General features: G+C 39.7%; 1 protein-coding gene and 1 long non-coding RNA gene across 2 annotated transcripts in view; one reads left to right on the top strand and one right to left on the bottom strand.

Annotated features, from left to right (window-relative positions):
* LOC133096298 (uncharacterized) overlaps window positions 1–19,319 on the bottom strand; it is a 76,425-nt gene that overhangs the window by 3,125 nt on the left and 53,981 nt on the right. The window lies entirely within an intron of this gene.
* NPVF (neuropeptide VF precursor) lies at window positions 1,193–4,492 on the top strand. Its single transcript, XM_061197845.1, has 3 exons — window positions 1,193–1,330; window positions 2,512–2,918; window positions 4,441–4,492. Exons 1-3 carry the CDS (start codon window positions 1,193–1,195, stop codon window positions 4,490–4,492), a joined length of 597 nt encoding a protein of 198 aa, XP_061053828.1.

Raw genomic sequence — 19,319 nt, 5'->3', positions numbered from 1 at the left:
CAGAGGGTCCCAAGGCATGAGGAGAGGAGATTGGGGAGGAGATCTCCCCAAGAGATATCCCCGTACGGGCCACCAAAATGTTGTGGTCCATGTGCGGGTTGGAAGAAGAATTTCCAGACACGAAGTGTTTTAGAAAAGAGTGAGTTTATTGAGAACAGAGAGCAGAGTTAGTGAGGGCCGCTGCCAATACAGCGGGCCGACTTCCTGCCAGACCAGGGAGAGCCGACTGGCTGTATCTGCAGTGCCCGTCACTAACTCTGCTCTTCGTTCTCAATAAACTCACTCTTTTCTAAAATACTTCGTGTCTGGAAATTCTTCTTCCAACCCGTGCACGGACCACAACATTACCTAAATAATATGGGCCAGGGGAGCAACAAAATTAGCATTTACCAATCCTCTGCCAGGGTTCTTAAGGGGTTTGAGGTGGAAGGTAGGATGCGTCATCGTCATAGAAATAAAATCCCTGTGATTTATACAGTTTTGCCAAATAAGGCCCACAGGGCAAATACAAAAAGCCTTGAGCTGCCTCCAGCTTCTCCTGAGACAGCCAGTTTGTCAAAATGCCAATCGCTGGGTCTTATGCACACCCTTCACGTTACAGTTGACATTTACTCCTGAAGCTTTTTAATAACCAAACAGCATTTTACAAAAAGTTAATTAATGGCATTTTATTTGGGTCTTATGTGATTTGGAATTCTTTTCACACTTGTAATTTTGTCTGACATTTTGAAAATACTACGCCTAACTCTTTTGTGTGAAGAAAACCACTTTTTTTTAACAGAGCTAGCATGTATTGAATACTTTTTTTTCCTTCTCCCAAGAATTGACGTAACACCAAAAAGAAAATACTTCTTGTTTGAGCTCAGAGAAATGAAGCATTCTGTTTGGAATCTTAATGACGATGGCCCCAAACTTATCTAATTAAATGCTCCTTCATAATGACGAAAATTATTTTCAAAGTTAATGAATTTGCAAGCAGAAACATTGCTGTCTTCCTAGAATGAATTACCCACATTCCTTACATACATATTTCAGTTAAACACTAATTAATGTTGGTGCTTAAAACACGTGGGATTGAGTTCGCTGTGAAAGTGAACTTTCCTTTGTTTTTGGACAGGATAAAAAGACCACAATTTCCCTTCATGTAGACATCGGGCTGCACATATAAACTTAATTCTAGATTTTGGACAAAATGGAAATTATTTCATCAAAACAATTCATTTTACTGACTTTAGCCACTTCAATCTTATTAACATCAAACATCTTCTGTTCAGATGAATCAAGGATGCCCAATCTTCACAGCAAAAAGAATTATGACAAATATTCTGAGGTAAGTTTTTTAACTCTATCTAACATGACTAGCATTAACTACTGAACATTTGTCCTGAGTCCAGTGCTTTTGTAAAGAGTAAGGAAGAAGTTTGTGCTTTGTTTTTTGTCACACTTCAGCCTTCCCATGGCAGTGTATGGCTCTAACTTGTATTTGGTAGCACAACAGCACACAGCCTGGCCTCTCATGACCATTTAGTGCAGAGTTTGATACTTTGCAAGCATAAGGCACATTAATTTTCGATTGACTCAGAAGTGCACAGTTGTAATAAGTAGTTGCAGAAATAAGTACTGGATACATTTCAGCTGGACGTTTGAATTGTCTTTCTATATCAAAGCAAAATATTTATCCCTAGATGACAGAATTCCACGTTATTTTTATTTTCTTCTCTATGCCTTTATATAATTTCCCAAATTTGTTGAAATGAGTAGGTATTACTTTTTACAATCAGAAAACAGTTATTTAAAAATCTTCATATGGACAAACTTTCATGGTAAAACTAAATCCAATTAAATATTTGCTGTATTTTAAGTGGTTGCTTTAAAGTTGGTATAGTAGTGGTGTAGTAACCCACAAACCAATCAGTGTTTTACTAATATAATTTACATACTGACAAAAATACAATCAATTTCTTGAGAAATGCTTTTAGAGTGGAACTCTGAATATGGGCAGGTAAAAAAGAAGTCTCCTCCAGCTGTACCCCAAAACGTGGCTAGCATCTCTGCTTTCATGAGCCCACCACTTTGGCTTTTAAAGAGGAGGGAAACAAGAGACATGGAGAGGCAGTGGGAGGTGTCTCTAAAAGCAAAATATAAAAATCTATGAAATATTTCATAAACAACATGAATCAAAACTGAAGGAGAATAACTGCAGTAAAATAAACTTTTGCCTCATTTCAATACTTCATTATGTTCTTGCTGCTCGAACACATTGCTGCATGCACTGTATATATTTTATTAATATTTTATAGTTGTCTTACAATAGTCCAGGGACAGTGAAACTAGATTGCTTTAAGAAGCTTAATACAAATCATTTATTTTAAAAATTCTGCACATGAAAGCACAAACTTTGTTCATAGCTTTAACAATTCTACAGATTAAAGTCTGGATTTAACTTAATTTGGGGTTTAAATCTATTGCTTATAATAATAATGTTACTTTAATGGTTATTTCTAATTATAGCCTAGAGGAGATCTACGCTGGGAAAAAGAAAGAAGTCTCAGTTTTGAAGAATTAAAAGATTGGGGTCCAAAAAACGTCATTAAGATGAGTACACCTGCAGTCAACAAAATGCCACCCTCAGTAGCCAACTTGCCACTGAGATTTGGGAGGACCGTAGAAGAAGAAAGAAGCACTGGGGCAATGGCCAACCCGCCTCTGAGATTTGGAAGCAATACAGAGGACAGCATCTCGAGACGTGTTCCTAACCTGCCCCAAAGGTTTGGGAGAACAACAATAGCCAAAAGTGTCACCAAGACACTGAGTGATTTGCTCCAACAATCCATGCATTCACCATCTGCCAATGGGTTACTTTACTCTGTGACCTGCCAGCCCCAAGAAATCCAGAATCCTGATCAAAAGAACCTAAGGTAAATACTTGAATACCAATTAAAATGCATAGGCAGTTATGTAGAGCTAATCCAGAAAGTTTAAAAAGGCTTACATGTTTTCAAAAGAAGTTTCTAAGAAAGTTAAGTTTCTTGGAAGGAAAAAGGAAAAGGCACAGGGAAATAAACACCTGTAAATTGAGAGCTATAGAAGGTCAGTTATAAACATGACTACAGGTATGAAATAATGAGATAGCTTCCCCTAAGCCACATATGGGCATCCCTCTCATTACTCCACAGCCACTCACTAAGTAGTAACAGGCGATGACAGAATTGGGAATTCATGCCTATGACGTATTGTCCAACATTTGACCTCTCTAGCATAAAAGGTCCCGCATGAGGGAGTTGCCTGCAGGTACAAAGGACACCATCTCAATAACCCAGGTCTCAAATTCAGAAGATCTTTTTCCTCAACTTTAAATCAAAATTTCTTTTTCCAGGATCTCATTTTATAAGTAATTCCTGTTATTATAATCATTCTTTATATTGATATGTATTTATTGAATTATCTACTAGTACAAATCAGAGCACAAGCTACCACAAGAGGTTCAAAAATTTAATAAGCTACCTACCTATTATGTTCTAGTACAGAGCATATGTTAAAAAAAATTTTTATATAAAATTGAACCTGACCCTTTAGTTAAGACCTGAAGGAAATAAGGAGGCAGGTTGTGACATCTTATCAGTGAGAGCTTCTCAGAGCACGCCTGATTTATTTTTACCATGGTACTTATCCTCATCTGACATATTATATATTTAGGGTCCATCCCTTTTACTAGAACTTCAGTTCTATAAATCCCATAATTTTTGTCCATTGTCATATTCCCAACGCCTAGAACTGTCTGGCAGGTAGTAAGCCCTCAATATTTGATAGGATAAATGAAATGATATGAGAGACACTAATAAGGTCTTACAGAGATTCAAAAAAAAAAGAATGTTTCTTCATGTGGGAATCCAGGGATGTTTCATGAGTTGGACTTTGAGTGGTGACTCTATTTTGAACATTCAGAGACTAGAGGGAAGAGAGAGGGTATTTTCAGGCAAAGAGAGGAGTATGAGCAAAGGCACTAAAGCAAGGTGAGCCAAGAAGAGCTGGGGCTCAGTCTGGTGAGAAGAGGAAAGAAGACAAGAAGGGTGGGGTAAGAGCAGAGGGTGCAGATATTCAGAGCCACATAAAATATTCTGAATGTTGTTTATCAGGAAAAGGAGAAGCACTGATGTTTCTGCTGAGGTCCTGAGATATTGTACAGGTAGAGGTTGGCAACTCATCAGATGTTGGGAGTGGGGTGGCGATGAGGGAGAGAGATGAGTCAACCGTAACATTGTCATTCTAAGTGCCCATGACAAATTCAGGATCCCGTCAACATCTCACTCATTTCAAGTGCAACACAATTCAATTCAGGTATAATTAGGCAATTAGGATCATGACCTGTATTTGCATATGCTTTCTTTTACATGCTATTGTTGTGATGGATGAGAATATTTTGTACTGCTTACATTTTAGGAGACTGGGATTGAAGAAAATAGATGATGCAGAATTGAAACAAGAAAAATAAGAAATCTGGAGCCTGTTCCTAAAGACGACATAAAGCTGTAACAACTCTGAGGTGAAGACAACAAGGAATGAAGTCATTGCCCTCTCTTAATAGATTATCATTCACAGCAATTTTTCCCTCTCAGTACAGCTAATATATTGAAAGTTTTAAAAAAATGTAAAGAATATTAAAATGTAAAGATGAAATGAAAGATGAAATAATTTTGTCTAAATAAAAAGAGCATTGAATATACTTAAGAAGCCTCTAGTAATGGGGAGAAGAGGAGAGAGAGACTGATTGCCACATCACTATCGTATGAACACAGTCACACTTAAGTAAAAAATTAAATAGAGGAGTAGCCTGGCAAATTTTATGATGAATATTAAATAATTTAACAGAAAAACGTTTGACAAATAAATGAACATGAATAATAAATTATTTACAAATATTTTTATACACCTATTTCTGCCATTGCATCAACTGTTAGTGAATCCGTGATAGATTGAAAAAATTTTTTAAAAGAAAGATAAAAGAAAAAGGCAGTTATTAGATACCTCTCTAAGTGTCTCTTCTGTCTATATCTGGAAGTTTGCCTTCTGGTGTGTCTCTTTTCTCCTCACTTAATATTTCAAGTTTTTGATTTGCAGAGAAAATCTAATCACACTCTTAAAACTAACAATTTATAAACACAGTACACCACCACGCGAATGCACAGTGATTCAACTTCTGTCATAGAATGAGAAGTCCTTAGTCAGATATTAATCAGTTTATTGAGCAACCTCAATTCCTTAGGGTGCAAGCCAGAAATGGTATTAATTCTCTCCCATCCTGCCCCCAGCTGGGCTGTGTTGAATCTCCTTTTCCTGCTGGGTAGAGACCGCCTTAATGATACCCTGGACAGACTCTAAAACTTCCTCGTCACTTCTTGATATTAAAAAACTCAGTCAAGTCCAGCTGAAGATGGCAGCCTCATATCCAAAGCAAAGTTTCTCCTCCCCCATTGCTGGCAGGGCTGGGGGCTGGAAGGATGTGAAGTGGGAAAGGAGCAAGGCTGCTCTTTTTCTCTTCCGCCCCTTTCTCACCCCCGAGGTAGGGTGGTGGGAGGGAAAACGGTAGGCCTCTGGAAAAAAATCTCCTCTCCTATCTTCTCCAGGGTGTTGGGTGGGCAAGGGAGGGGGATGGGCAGGATGGGGATGGGGAATCAAGGGTCCCTGTCTCATCCTCTCTATACAATGTTGCTTCTTCTATAAGGGAGTTCTTCAGGAAGCACTGAAGGAACTTCACACTGCCTAGGTCAGTGACCTAAGAGACCTGGATGCTCCTTGATCTCTTCCAACCACCCTCATCCCACCTGTACTCTCCATGGCTTCTTATTGCCAGAAAGAAAGGTTCAAGACAGCTACCTTCTCAGCATCCACTTCATCTACAGAAAAGGCAGATGGCCTTGTCATGCCAAGGCAGGACTGAAGCTGCTCCTCGGCTGCCCCACCACTGCCCCCATTTGTCTCCAGCCCCCTTTGCCCTGCTTAGGAGGGGCAGGGGCAGATCAGCAAGCCTACTGCCTATACAAACTACCCATCGGAAATGAACCGCCAGTATCTGCTTCATGATCCCACTCTGTACGAGTGATTTTCTAGGAACCTCTCTTGCTTGGTTTTTGGGTGAGGGGCAGCTGCAGCAGCCCCCTCCCAGTCAACCTCTCATACATCGCTGGGAGGGGGATGGGCCACGGCAGGGGCTGATGTGGCTCTGCCATCTCTTCGTAAACCCAGAAGGGGTGTCCGGCCCCCGCCATCCATGGTTTCCATTACAATGTCAAGTATTTAGAGCCTCTGTACTTCCAGATTTGGTCCCCAGTTGCCCATCCTGAGCAAAGTGAAAGTATGCAACATCCTGCTGCACTAATAAATAAACAAAAAGGCCATTCGATCCCTTGATACTACATGACACAAGGAAATTTCTTGTCGTAGAACATGGGTTCTTTACCTAAACCTTTGAAATTTATGGAAAACGTTAGGTGAATAACCAGGTGTCAGCTGTCCCCTTAACCAGGTAGCTTACTCTGTTTTAGCCACTTGCCACCCCCTTCACCAGCTTCTACAAGAAATCCATTCGCATAAGGAAGTTTGCGATCTCTCTGCAGATGTGCGGGATCTCAAGGAGGCGATCACACTGCACATCATTACACTGAAAAAGTCTTGACTAGACAAGCCTCTTCTCCGAAGTCTCTCTTTACCTGGACCCCTAGCAGGGTCTCCTCCTCTTCTAACCTCTGATGCTCACCGGGGTGGCTTTATGGGCATGTGACCCATGCAGGTGCACAGGGCCCCACATTTGGTTAAATGCTTTATTGTCACTGCCCTAAAATTCTTAATAATTTTGAACGAGTGCTGCATTTTTTATTTTCCATCGGGCCCCACAAATTACGTAGTCTGTCCTGCTCCCCCCCATCTCAGCTCTGCTGGCTCCTCTGCCTACTCTCCCAAAATCCAGTGCCCCCCCCCCACCGATTTATTAATCAGAGCAGCTTTCATTTTCTACATGAAACACAAGGGCCAGGCTGTCACACAGGCCTGAGAGGTCTACTTACATCCCACAGTGGGTAAAAAATATAACTGCACAATTCATGAAATGTAGTCAAAATGCAATTTTTTGTGTGTGTCTCACTACCCCCTTTAAAATGTAAAGGGTGGGGAAGGAGATGTGCAGAAATCTTCCCCTGGCCCTGGATGGAAACTTGGCCAGATGCCAAGAAATTCCCTGATGCTCTTAGCTGTTCTTTGGCCTAAGTCAAAATGCACAGTCTCAATTCCATTGTAATCAACATTTCAATCTACATTCTTTCAGTCATCTTCAACACTTCCCATGTGAGGTCTGAGTTGGGGGACAGGAATGAGATCGACTTCTGCTCTCTTTTCCAACCTCAACTGCTTCCTCACTCTCTGGCTCTGTTGGACTCTTCTGGGATGGAAGAGAATTTGAGATGAGAGGCAAGGAGTTATAGAACAGTTCTTGCCAGGGTGTATGGATTCACTCTCAGGACCCAGAGGATGGTACCACCCATCATGGCTGGTCTCAGCCCTCGCCCTGGGACACGGTCTTCTAGTGGTCCTCTCGAGTAGGACTCGAAACAGCTTCTGCAAATCTCTCTTCCCTGTAGCTCATACCTGGTTATCCACAGATCGCCCTCCACATTGGGTGTGATCCCAACATGCCTCTTCTATCTTATTGCCCCCAGACTCTCTAGCTTTTTGACCTGGAGTTGAGCACCAATTTTTTGTTTCTCTCAACCACATGGAACACGTTTCCTCATCGTATAGAAGCCCCTCCCTGAAGAGTAATGGACTCAGTAATCCCCAGCACGTGGGCATGGGTGGGGGGCATTCGCAGTAGGGTAACAATGCTCTCCAAATAAATCTCTTCATAAACCCAAATCTTATCCTTTCATGGTCTCCACGTGGGTGAGAAAATTGAGGACTTAGTGGAATCACTTTCCAACCATTTCCTTTAAAAAGTCTGCACACAGTGATCTGGCTTTGGAATTTTACATCTGTCAGATTTTGGTGTTTTGATTAAAACTTCACTTTTGATATTCTTTGCAACAAAGATGGATCTCTACTTGTAAAGAATGCTTACAGCTGCTAAAAATGACATTGTCTCTGCGTCATTACACATATATGTGCATTTTTCTGGGGGAAGAGTTCAGAGTTCTAGGGTAAATTCTCAGTGGAGTTTGTAACCCATAAAGTTTAAGAATTACTGCCACAGAAGATTTTTATTTCTAGAATTATTTTAAATTAACATCTAATTCAATTTATAAATGAATATTGTTATCTGACTGGCCATTTAAGTGCTGAGAACATAACGTGCCAAAATGATCAGAATCACTCAAGTGATTTAGCCTGACCTTCCTCCAAATACTGGCTTTTTATAGTAGCAGAAAATAGAAGTGAGGTGGTAATTGTGCTCTTTTCCTTAGTGTGCTTTCCCAGGCACCTCCTCCCAAATACTTCATTATCCACCCCTCCTCCTCTCTTCCAACACTTCACTTCCTCAAGGAAATTCCATTTGGATTGGGCCTAACCTAAACCTCGGCCAGTCTGTAAAGGTGAGCAAAGTGTGGAGCTTCAGGGGAAAGTTGGGGATGACACACGCTATACGTCAATGATTTTCAGGGAAGGGAACTTCCATGTGCTCTCAAGTCCACATTTCATACATCATACTGTGACAATGACCTCGAGAAATACAAAAAGGAAAAAAAAAAGTACTGGCTCTGGGACCAATTTCTCAGTGAGAAAAATGAAAGGTCCAACAAAATGAAATAGTCAAGAAAGGGGAAAGCGTTGGCCTCTACTTACTTCATGTGTGTTTTTTCTTTTTCATTTTTTTCCCTAAAGATCTTCCTGCAAACATTACGTGACACTCTTCCTATGCAACTTATCATTTTATTTAATAAGCATACCAAACTACATATTATTCCCTAGAAACATGCACTTTCACATTTCTGTGCCTTTGTTCATGCTAATTCCTTCGGCTCAAAGGCCCCTTTTATACTTATCAAAAATCCTTCAAGACCCTGGTCAAATTTGGATGCAGCTGCATTTAACAGAAAACCTAAATAAAATTGTTTTAACCAGGAGAGGCTTTTCTTTCCCTACACATAAAAATGCCTGGAAGGAAGCAGTTCTGGGCTGGTGTGGGAATTCCACAGTCATCAAGGATCTAGACTCCTCCCATCTTTCTGCTCCATCATCCTAAGCACAAGGTTCCCACCAAGCCATCTCGCAGCAAAAACAAAGGGGCAAAGCACAGGCGTGCTCTTTTTCCAAAGGGCCCATCCAACAACTTCCTCTTTCATGTCACTGGCTGCCCCAATCTGCAAGGGAAGCTGGGAAATGTAGTTTCTCCTTTGGGCACATTGCCTCAACCACGATGATGATAGAAAAATAGAGCATGGATATCAGATAGGCAACCAGAAGGGTCTGCCCAGCCTCTCCTCAAGCTCACTTCCTTGTTGTATAAAATATATAGCATATTTTAATTTTTTTTCCTTCACTAGACCAAGGTCAATGCTACTGACATTTTGGGCTGGACAATTCTTTGTTGTGGGGCTGCCCCATGCATCATAGGATGGTTATCAGCACCTGTAGTCTCTACCCACTAGATGCCACCCTGCAAATGGGACAACTAAAAATGCCTCCAGACATTGCCAAATGTTCCCTGCGGGGGCAAAATCATCCCTAATTAGGAGCCCCTGCACTAGACTGTCCTAATCTTCTTTGTATCCCATCCCCAGCTAAATAATAATGACTGTTGATTGCTATGATAACTCTGTTTTAACATTTAATGCTGTTTTAACCACTCCTGTTATGCTCATTTTTACACATGAGAACTGAGCTCACAGAGAACATTCTAAAAAACGGGAGCTAACAAATGGGCTCCACCGAGGTCTGTTTCACGTCAAAGTTTACACTCTTCCTCCTCCATCCACTATCCTATCCACCACCCCGTCAACCACCTCCCATCCAGCCCTCAAATACTGTAAGCATTCAGGAGACATTTGTTGAATGAAGCTTTAAATAGAAAATATGAGTGCACTGGAGCCCAGGAAGAAAGTCTCACTGTTTTAAACATTATATACAGATTTTAGAAAGAAGGAAGGAAGGAAGGAAGGGAAGAAGGGAAGGAGGGAAGGAGGGAGGGAGGAAGAAAGGAAGAGAGAGAGAAAAAAAGACCTTAGATTCCTAGACAGCTTTAACCTAGCCACTCCTTAAGGTATCTACCATAAGAGCAGGTAGGGAGGTGCCTACCTTATCAGAATGAATGACCATAAAGGGTAAAAACATCACAGAAGAAACGCTGTACCATTTTTAACTTAGACTCTAAAGAAGCAACTAATGATTTTTTTTCCTTACCGCAAACAAAGTGCTATTGTTGTTGATGAATCTCAAATATCAGTTTCTGCTTCAGTGGGAGAACCGTACAGGTCAAGAGAGCCACTGAATTACACAGTCACTGGCAAGTGGAGTGGGAAAAAGGCATCAGTAAGTACGCTCCTGCTGGGTTAGGTCTCTCACTCCCTGGGTTGTCTGCCGTTTCTTACCAATCCCATTAATGAAGTGGGACAAAGCAATACGGGAATTAAAATAAATCCGAAGTAAGCCTGTCCCAGCCCGACGACATGAATTGTGGGAGTACTCGGGTGCTGCAGCCTTTCCCTGCTTCTCAAAGATTGATGTTTGTTACTGAAAGCCCTGTGGAAAATATAACCACTTTGCTGTTTGGAGTCAGACTGAATTAGGAAAATATTGTTTGGTGAACATTATACCCAATGTTTATTTTAACTTACCACTTATTAAGTGGCCTTGAGTTCCTAAAATGTTTATTAGACGTTGCACATTTTATTCGCTGTTTGCTATGGTAAAATATACGTAACATAAAATTTACCATTTTAACCATTTTTAAGTGTACAATTCAGTGGTATTAAGTCCATTTCACTTACTTTTTACATAGTCGGGCACTATTCTCTAATTATACTCACACTATTAATATTTAAGTAACCATACCCAAAGCTCTAACATTATTTTGCCTGCCAGGAAATGCCTCTGACAACAATAAGGTTGATGCTTTTTAGAGATGCTCTGATTCTGACAGACTTACTTAGGAATATTAGATTTTTTCACCAGAACATTAAATTTTTCTTAAATTCCCTTGAAGCTTATTTTGAAAGGAAGTAATTGTTGCTAATTTGTTTTTCTCCTGAAGTATTTTATCATCTCACTAGTTCATACTATTTTGTATTCACCTGGGGCAGAAGCTAGTGCTTCTTTAGAAATACCTGGGACAGCAAAGGTTCTGTTACCAGTCAGATATGAGAACACATTTATTTTAGAACAGTAATGAAAATGAAGCATTTGATTAGTTTAATTTCCCTGAGGAATGGAGGATGGACAACAGCCATTCACCTACTATGTTATAGCACTTCTCTTTGAACTTCGGGACTCTATCACATTATTCCTAATAGCCCATTTTTGTTTTTCATATATCATGAAGTTTTCCTCTCACAATATAACACAAAGGTAATACATATCATCATATTTGTAGCTTAGGAAATGGGAAGTATTATCACCCATTATTCTCTTCCTAAATATAGGAACTAATGTATTATAGGAGTCAAACAGGAAAATCACTATTAGAATGAGGAGTGGCATAATATTATAATGAGATTAATGTGGAATTAATACTCTCTTTGTAGAGATAGAGAAATATTATTTTAATCATGAAGAAAAACTATCTCAAAATTTATTTACCTCTTGGCAGATTTCCAGGCATTGGTATATTGTGGTTAATAAAACATAAAACTATTGTTTCACTTTTTTAAAATATGCAGCAATACAAATTAGCTACGGCAATGCACCTACATAATTTTCAAACTGCTTTTAAAATATCACATAGCTTTTCCCTTGTAATTTAAAGCACTGAATTGTAACCGATATTGCAAAGTTATTTTTAACCACTAGAGGGAAGAAAATGCTCCACATTTGTACGTAACTAATTTTAAATTCTTAGACCAAAACAATAATAACCACACCACCACCACAACAACAAAAAGTCTTTAAGATCCTGTTTTATACTGTACAATATACTGCACACTAAAGGCTCAGTTAACAACTTTAAAATTTTAAACCAATGCACAATCATCTCAATTCAACAGCTTATAGTAGGCAAAAGTAAACATTTTTGCAGCCTGAGCCTACCTATGAGTTAAGGATTATTAGCATTAGGGAATCAGCACATCCTTAAGGAAAGGCAGAATACTTAAACAAACAAAACAGACAGTACCCATTAAGAATCAGCAAGGTTCTTTCTACATTAAAATATCTACAATGGAATGCAAAGGTCGTATTTATCACAAAATTGAAATATTAACTGAAGTCACAAATTGATCAAATGCTAAAATATTTACATTTGACTCTTGAATTTCTATATATACTTTCTTTTACCACAAACCAACTGCAGATCTAACTGTGACAGAGATGCTTTAAGTTTCCTCTTAATATAACTTTTTGACCTGATTAATTTTTGTTAATTATTTTTCTTAATTTTTGTTCCTCCCAATTAAGCCATTTGCATTTCAGTAACTAAAGCATTACTTCCTTTGATTAGAAACCACAACCTCTTTACTTTTTCACTCTCATTGGTTAAAACGTAACACGGTGAATTAAGCCATTTGGATTTCAGTCTGTGTGGGTGACATTTTAACAACTGTCCCTTCAACCTTCTCTCTGTGTCAATCTTGGCCATGTCCTACATCATAGAGGACAGCAGGAGGGCAATGGTGGCAGCCTGATAGAAGAATGGAGCAGGCATGGAGCCAGGGGTTACACAACAACGAAGTCAGCGATTTCTCTGATGCATGAGCCTTTCACTTGCCAATCAAACCTGATAAGGCTTTTACCTTGTAGAGTTATTCCTGACCTTACCCAAGACACTAAATCATTTCTGAAGTCTTGTTTCTTAGCCTAAGCAAACCTGCTCTCCCCACTTTTCAGGTCTGTGTGCACTGTTCACTCTAATACTAATAAATACAGCACAGTGGTACAGAAAAGCTGAGGAGGTGTCACTTCTTTTGGACTAATGAAAGTGATGCACATCTAAAACCAGAGCTAGTCAGAAAGCCTTCTGTATTATGACCTATTGGCAAAAGTTATAAACTAGCAGTTTTGAAATAAGCTCCTAACAATTATAGTTGCCCAGGAATAGATCTGACCCACACATGCAATGGAAAGGCGTTTGAGCAGAGACTGGATAGTTATACAACAGATAGGAATATCAAAAATGAGTTATCACAGATGTCATTTCTGCAAGTGTGATGCTGTACTAATTGACTACCAAAACCTTATCAATGTTCTTTTAAGATTAATTTTATGTTTAGCAAAGAAATACATGTGCAAGTTTAAAAAGTCAAAAGAATTCTGCAAGGCTTATAGTTAGGGTGACTGCATCCCAGTTTTCCAGGGACAGTTCTGATTTATGCCTATTATCCCAGTGTAATTATTAATAGTGCCCCCTCTTTCACTCTCAAAAGTGTTCCAGTTGGATGAAAAACCACTGTCTCAAGTCCCAACCACATTACCCCCAATTTCTATTTCCCAGAAGCAATTACTTTTAATACGTTAAGGATTTTTTTCTGTATGGGTTCAAATTTCTAAGAAAAAACAAAAAACATGATTATACTACTTGCATCAGTTTAAACTGCATTAGAATTCAAAGACCGGGGGTAAAATCATTGACTTAAACAGGTAGAAAGAGGTGCCTGGAAGGTACATTGTTTGAAGATTTATTCATCTGAAAATGACTTTTCCTCCTTCATACATTGTTGGGATTTTACATCCATCCAAATTCTCACAAAGTGTACGGGTAGCAAAAGTAATGACATTGCTGAGACACACTACCTCGATCTCCCTTCAAAATAAGATTTGCTACCCAAGCTGTCAGCTCTGTCAGGGACTGCCTCAGCTGCAGAGAGCTACCTGACCCCACCATAACGCCTTTCCCAGATCAGAGGTAATCCAATGCCTGACTGAGGCAGGGGTAAAAAACCCTTTCCACCCAACCTAGGACTGCTCTGAGAGGCCGTCAGTGCTCCAGAGCTCCCCAGAGGTTAGCCAAGGTTTTGTCAGGCTTATATAACAGATGGACTTGTCCCTCTGCCCAATCCTGCTTCCTTTCCTTCTTTCCACAGGTGTTGATCTTTAATAAACAGCTTGTACCCCAAACTCCATCTCAGCATCTGCTTCCAGAAAACCCAATCTGCAACAAATAGGTACTATGGTTCAAAATTCAAAAGGTGCAAAAAAGGAATATGGTGAAACACCTCCCTCCCTCCACTGAGATCCAGTTATCAGTTCCCCTTCTCAAAGTCAACCAATGTGGCCAGGTTCTTGTGCATATTTCTAGAAATAGTATGCATATAAAAGAAATGTGATATATATATATATACACACATAATTTATAAGGAAACATATTTCTTTCATTTGCTACACAAATGGTAGCATACTCCACAACTGTTCAGTACTTTTTTTTTTTTTTTTAATTTATTTATTTATGGCTGTGTTGGGTCTTCGTTTCTGTGCGAGGGCCTTCTCCAGTTGCGGCAAGTGGGGGCCACTCTTCATCACGGCGCGCAGGCCTCTCATCATCGCGGCCTCTCTTGTTGTGGAGCACAGGCTCCAGACGCGCAGGCTCAGTAATTGTGGCTCACGGGCCTAGCTGCTCCGCGGCATGCGGGATCCCCCCAGACCACGGCTCGAACCCGTGTCCCCTGCACCGGCAGGCAGACTCTCAACCACTGCGCCACCAGGGAAGCCCCAGTACTTTTTTTTTACCTTAAAATATAACTCAGAGGTTGTTACAAGACAATATATAAAATGTATCATCATTCTTTTTAATGGCTGCCTGGTATCCCATTGCATAGAAATAACAATTTATTTGGTGAACATTTAAGTTATGTCAAATCTTTTCCTATTACATACAGTGTTACACTGAATAATCTGTATGTGCATTAGAGCCCAGTTGTGCATATTTTCAAGCCCTATGTGTGCATGCATGTAGGAAAAATTCCTAGAAGAGGGATTCCTAGGCCAAAATGCTCTAGTCATAATTTTGATAGATGTTGGTGAACTGCCTTCTTTTTATATTGTACCAATTTATACTCCCTTGAAAAATATATGAGCGCCTATGTCCTCATACTCTTCCTTTATTGTATCACTGAATTAATAGAGTCCAGTATAAAATATAACAAAAACAGACATTATAAATGTTGGGCTAAAAATGTATAGAAGTTCTAAAATTTTTTCTATGCTCTATTGAATCATCTTGTGTCATCTTGGTGATGGTTCACCCCACTTCGGAAGGCAATGGTTTACTAAACAGGAGAATTTTTCTGAAATCAGGGAGCAGACATTTTCAACTTTCCATCCCCTGTGTTGGACACACAGTAGTTGTTCAATTAATATTTATGGAATAAATATTGGTTAGTAGCATATATAAACATATAAAATGTCTCTTTTTAAATTTTTTATTGGAGTATAGTTGATTTACAATGTTGTGTTAGTTTTAGGTGCACAGCAAGGTCAATCAGTTATACTTATGCATATATCCATTCTCTTTTAGATTCTTTTCCCATATGGGTTATTACAGAATATCGAGTTGAGTTCCCTGTGTTATACAGTAGGTCCTTATTAGTTATCTCTTTTATATAGAGTAGTGTGTATATGTCAATCCCAATCTCCTAACTTATCCCTCCTCCTCTTTCCCCTTTGGTAACCATAAGTTTGTAAAATGTCTCATTTTAATGTGCATATTTTAACAACAATATATGTAGGAGTTGTGTACATATTTATGATATATATTGATAAAGTGATATGTGTGTAACTAAAATACACACACAAGAGTTGATGCTTAAATTCCTTTTACTAATTCCATTTTATATATATGTACCACATTTTCTTTAACCATTCATCAATCAATGGACACTTAGGTTGTTTCCATCTCTTGGCAATTGTAAATACTGCTCCAAGGAACATGGGGTACAAAGATCTCTTCAAGATAGTGACTTCAGTTGCTCTGGACACATATATACTCAGAAGTGAAAACGCTGTATCATATGGTAGCTGTTTTTAATTTTTGAAGAACCTCCATACTGTTTTCCATAGTGGCTGCACCAATTTACATTCCCACCAGCAGTGCACAAGGGTTGCCTTTTCCCCACATCCTCACCAACACTTGTTATCTCTTGTATTTTTGATAATAACCATTCTAACTGGTATAAGGTGATATCTCATTTTGGTTTTAATTTGCATTTTCTTGACAATTTGTGATGTTGAGCACCGTTTCATGCACCTTGAACATCTTTTTTGGAAAAAATGTCTATTCAGGTGCCTTGCAAGTTTTTAAATCAGATTATTTGGGGTTCTTTGCTATTGAGTTGTATGAGTTCTTTATATATACACTGGATATTTACCCCTTATCAGATATATTGTTTGCAAATATTATATTTTCTCCCATTCCATAGGTTGCCTTTTCATTTTGTTGATCATTTCTTTTGCTGTGCAGAAGCTTTTTAGTTTGATATAGTTCCACTTATTTTTGCTTTTGTTGCTTGTGCTTTTGGTGTTATCCAAAATTGTTTCCAAGATCAATGTCAAGGAGCTTTGCGCTGTAGGCTGGGCTCTGTTGTGGGGGGTCCTCTCAGTGTGGCACTGTGCCAGACAGGGAGGGGCAACGTGGTCAGAGTGTAGTTGCTCCTCTTACCCTTCTAATATGATTCTTCTCAGTCTCTGTGGACACAGGGGTGCTTCAGCCTCACCCCCAGGTTCTGGGTATCTTCACAACAGTGTCTTATCTATGGAGAGTTGTACTAGTTGGGCTTCTTGTGAAGGGAATTGATGTTGGGAATGACCAATGTCACTATCTTGATTATAACAGTCTTTCTGCCTGTGTTTAATTTAAGTAAATGATATGGTGCTTTAGATCTCATTCTGTTTCTTACTTTTCAACATTTTTTTTCTTTTCTAACTATGCATGGTATGATATGTATAGTTAGGAAAGTAGAAACCAAACTAGGCATTTCAGCAGAGGGAATTTAATATAGGAAATTGATTACACAGATGTTAGAGGCATGAATGAGCTAAAGGAGACTAGAAAAAAAAAACAACAAATAAAAACCAATGACAGTGAGCAGTTACACCCCTAGGGCTGGGGAAACAGAGGAAAAAAGTAGGAGTATCAAATACTGGAAGCTCATAGGAAACCCACAGATCTTGGACTCAGAACACTAGCAGGCGGGGGTTGTGGGTGTGGGGGGGATCTCAGCCACATAGCAAGACTCTAGGAGGCCTAGAAGAGGACAGCTGCTAGAAGCATGAGAGCTGAAGAAAGATTCTGGACATTGAACTGTGCTGGCGAGACACTGGCGTTCAGGCCCAGCTAGAGTGGACAGATTCTGGTAAACATTCTGGCCATTCAGTTGAGACCCTTTTTTAAAAGGCCACACTCTAGGAGTGGGGACAAAACTGGAAAAGGCTCACCCTAACAAAGTCTAAAACCAAGCCTCAAAAAACTTAAGGTAATATGCTGGTAATTTAATAAAGCAGATGCGGAAATGACTCATAAATTAGAGCCAATGGGTATAAAATAAACTGTGGTCAAGATGTTTTAAAATAAACTAGACTTCTAGTTTCAACTCTGACATGTAAAGACCTTAGAAGTTCCTACTCCTGTCCTTACAAAAAAAAGTCTGAACTAAAAACGAATGACTTTCCTTGGACCCATCAGAGAATTGAGGTCACAGGGCAAACCATCATCCTAAAACCTGAAGACACAGACAAATACAAAAAACTATAGCTGAGTTCTGCTTACCTGGAGCAGAAGCTATTGGTGCCATAAACTGGTGGTAATACTTAAACAATAATTTTGATGAGTTTCTGGAAGCTGAGTGTGGATTAGCAAGAGAGTGAAAAACTCCTTAAGGCTGCAGTCTTAGAGGGTTTTATCTTTTGTGAATTTTGTCTCTAGGAACCCCACCAGGTTTTCATGATAAAGAGTCAAGAAAGATTCCCTCCTGGCTCTGACCAGGGTAGGGGAAAAGTAGTCATTTAAAAATATGCCCAGGGTGTTCTCCGTAACAAATGCTTACTACTCCTTAGGAGGAAAGAATTTACCAGAGCCTTATCCCACCTGGGGGTGGGGGGGAGACTTGTAAAGGCCACAGTCCAGGAACACAAGCCCACTATAAGACTGAGATTTTATCATAATATTATAGAACACTTCCCCTCCTCCACACCTTACCACCACATCAACAAGTTCTAGTATAATAATAGCAGATAACATCTGAAAGAGCTGCAAGGTGTAGATTCTATTTAAGAAGGAGTTCTTGGGGAAACCCAAAGTCAATAGGGGAGACAAAATCAAGGACACTAGAGGAATTTGAAGCCTCTAGTACCTACAGCTATAGCACAGAGGACTCCAGCTAAGGTCTGGTTATTGATAAATCCATTTGCTGGAATTTCCTGATTTAACTTTTCAAGCCAGGGATACAAGGAATTGGGATAACATTCTGTGAAGGTCCATCCCATCCTAAAAGGGTCTTTTCTAAAAGCCTTGCAAAGAGGAGTCAGCCCGTTTGTATTTCCCTTGAGTGCATGGGGACAGATCGTATTTAGAAAAGAATGTGGGGGAGTGAAGGCTGTACAATTGACCAAGGTAGAGGTGTTTAGTATGACTGGGGAAAGATTGAAATAAAGTATGGGAACACTTGGCCATAATAGCCTGATAGGTAACAAACATAGGCTTATGGGTATAGTAAGCAATAACACTTGCGATTAAAGAGAAATTGGTTACAGATAAGACCAAGGGATGTTCAACCTCATGAACAGATCAGAGTTTCTGGTGACAGATCCAACAGTCAGAAAGCTTTCTCCTTTTTGCAATAGATTGGGAAATGCATTGGAATAAGAGCATTATCTTTCTCTAAGAAAGAGAGGGAGAAAATAAGGTATGAAGCAATGGTGAGAAAAGGATGTACAGGCCTGGTCCAGTCATCTTGTGAAAGCTGTTTCCTTCAGCTCTTGTCTGCTTTGATTCTTGGAAACCTTCAGTTTTAGCTCATCAGTTGGTGTGCAGGTCCAGTCAGGGTTTAGGGCTTTCTTTTGGGTGGTGGTGGGCAGGGGGGCGGGGGGTCAGCTTTCTTTGGATGAGACACATGGATCCAGGAGTCAACTCCTTGAAGTTTGGCAGCACAAGAATTGATCAGTAACACTTGATAAGACCCTTTCCATTGTGGCTG

The sequence above is a fragment of the Eubalaena glacialis genome, chromosome 8, assembly GCF_028564815.1.
Source record: "Eubalaena glacialis isolate mEubGla1 chromosome 8, mEubGla1.1.hap2.+ XY, whole genome shotgun sequence".
Lineage (NCBI taxonomy): Eukaryota > Metazoa > Chordata > Mammalia > Artiodactyla > Balaenidae > Eubalaena > Eubalaena glacialis.
Note: the sequence above shows the minus strand (reverse complement) of the source record. Positions and strands in the feature narration are given on the sequence as shown.

Coding starts and splice junctions, on each gene's coding strand:
- NPVF (XM_061197845.1), top strand. CDS start 1,193: ATGGAAATTATTTCATCAAAACAATTCATTTTACTGACTTTAGCCACT. Junction 1,331..2,511: donor ATTATGACAAATATTCTGAG/GTAAGTTTTTTA, acceptor TTCTAATTATAG/CCTAGAGGAGATCTACGCTG. Junction 2,919..4,440: donor CCTGATCAAAAGAACCTAAG/GTAAATACTTGA, acceptor CTTACATTTTAG/GAGACTGGGATTGAAGAAAA.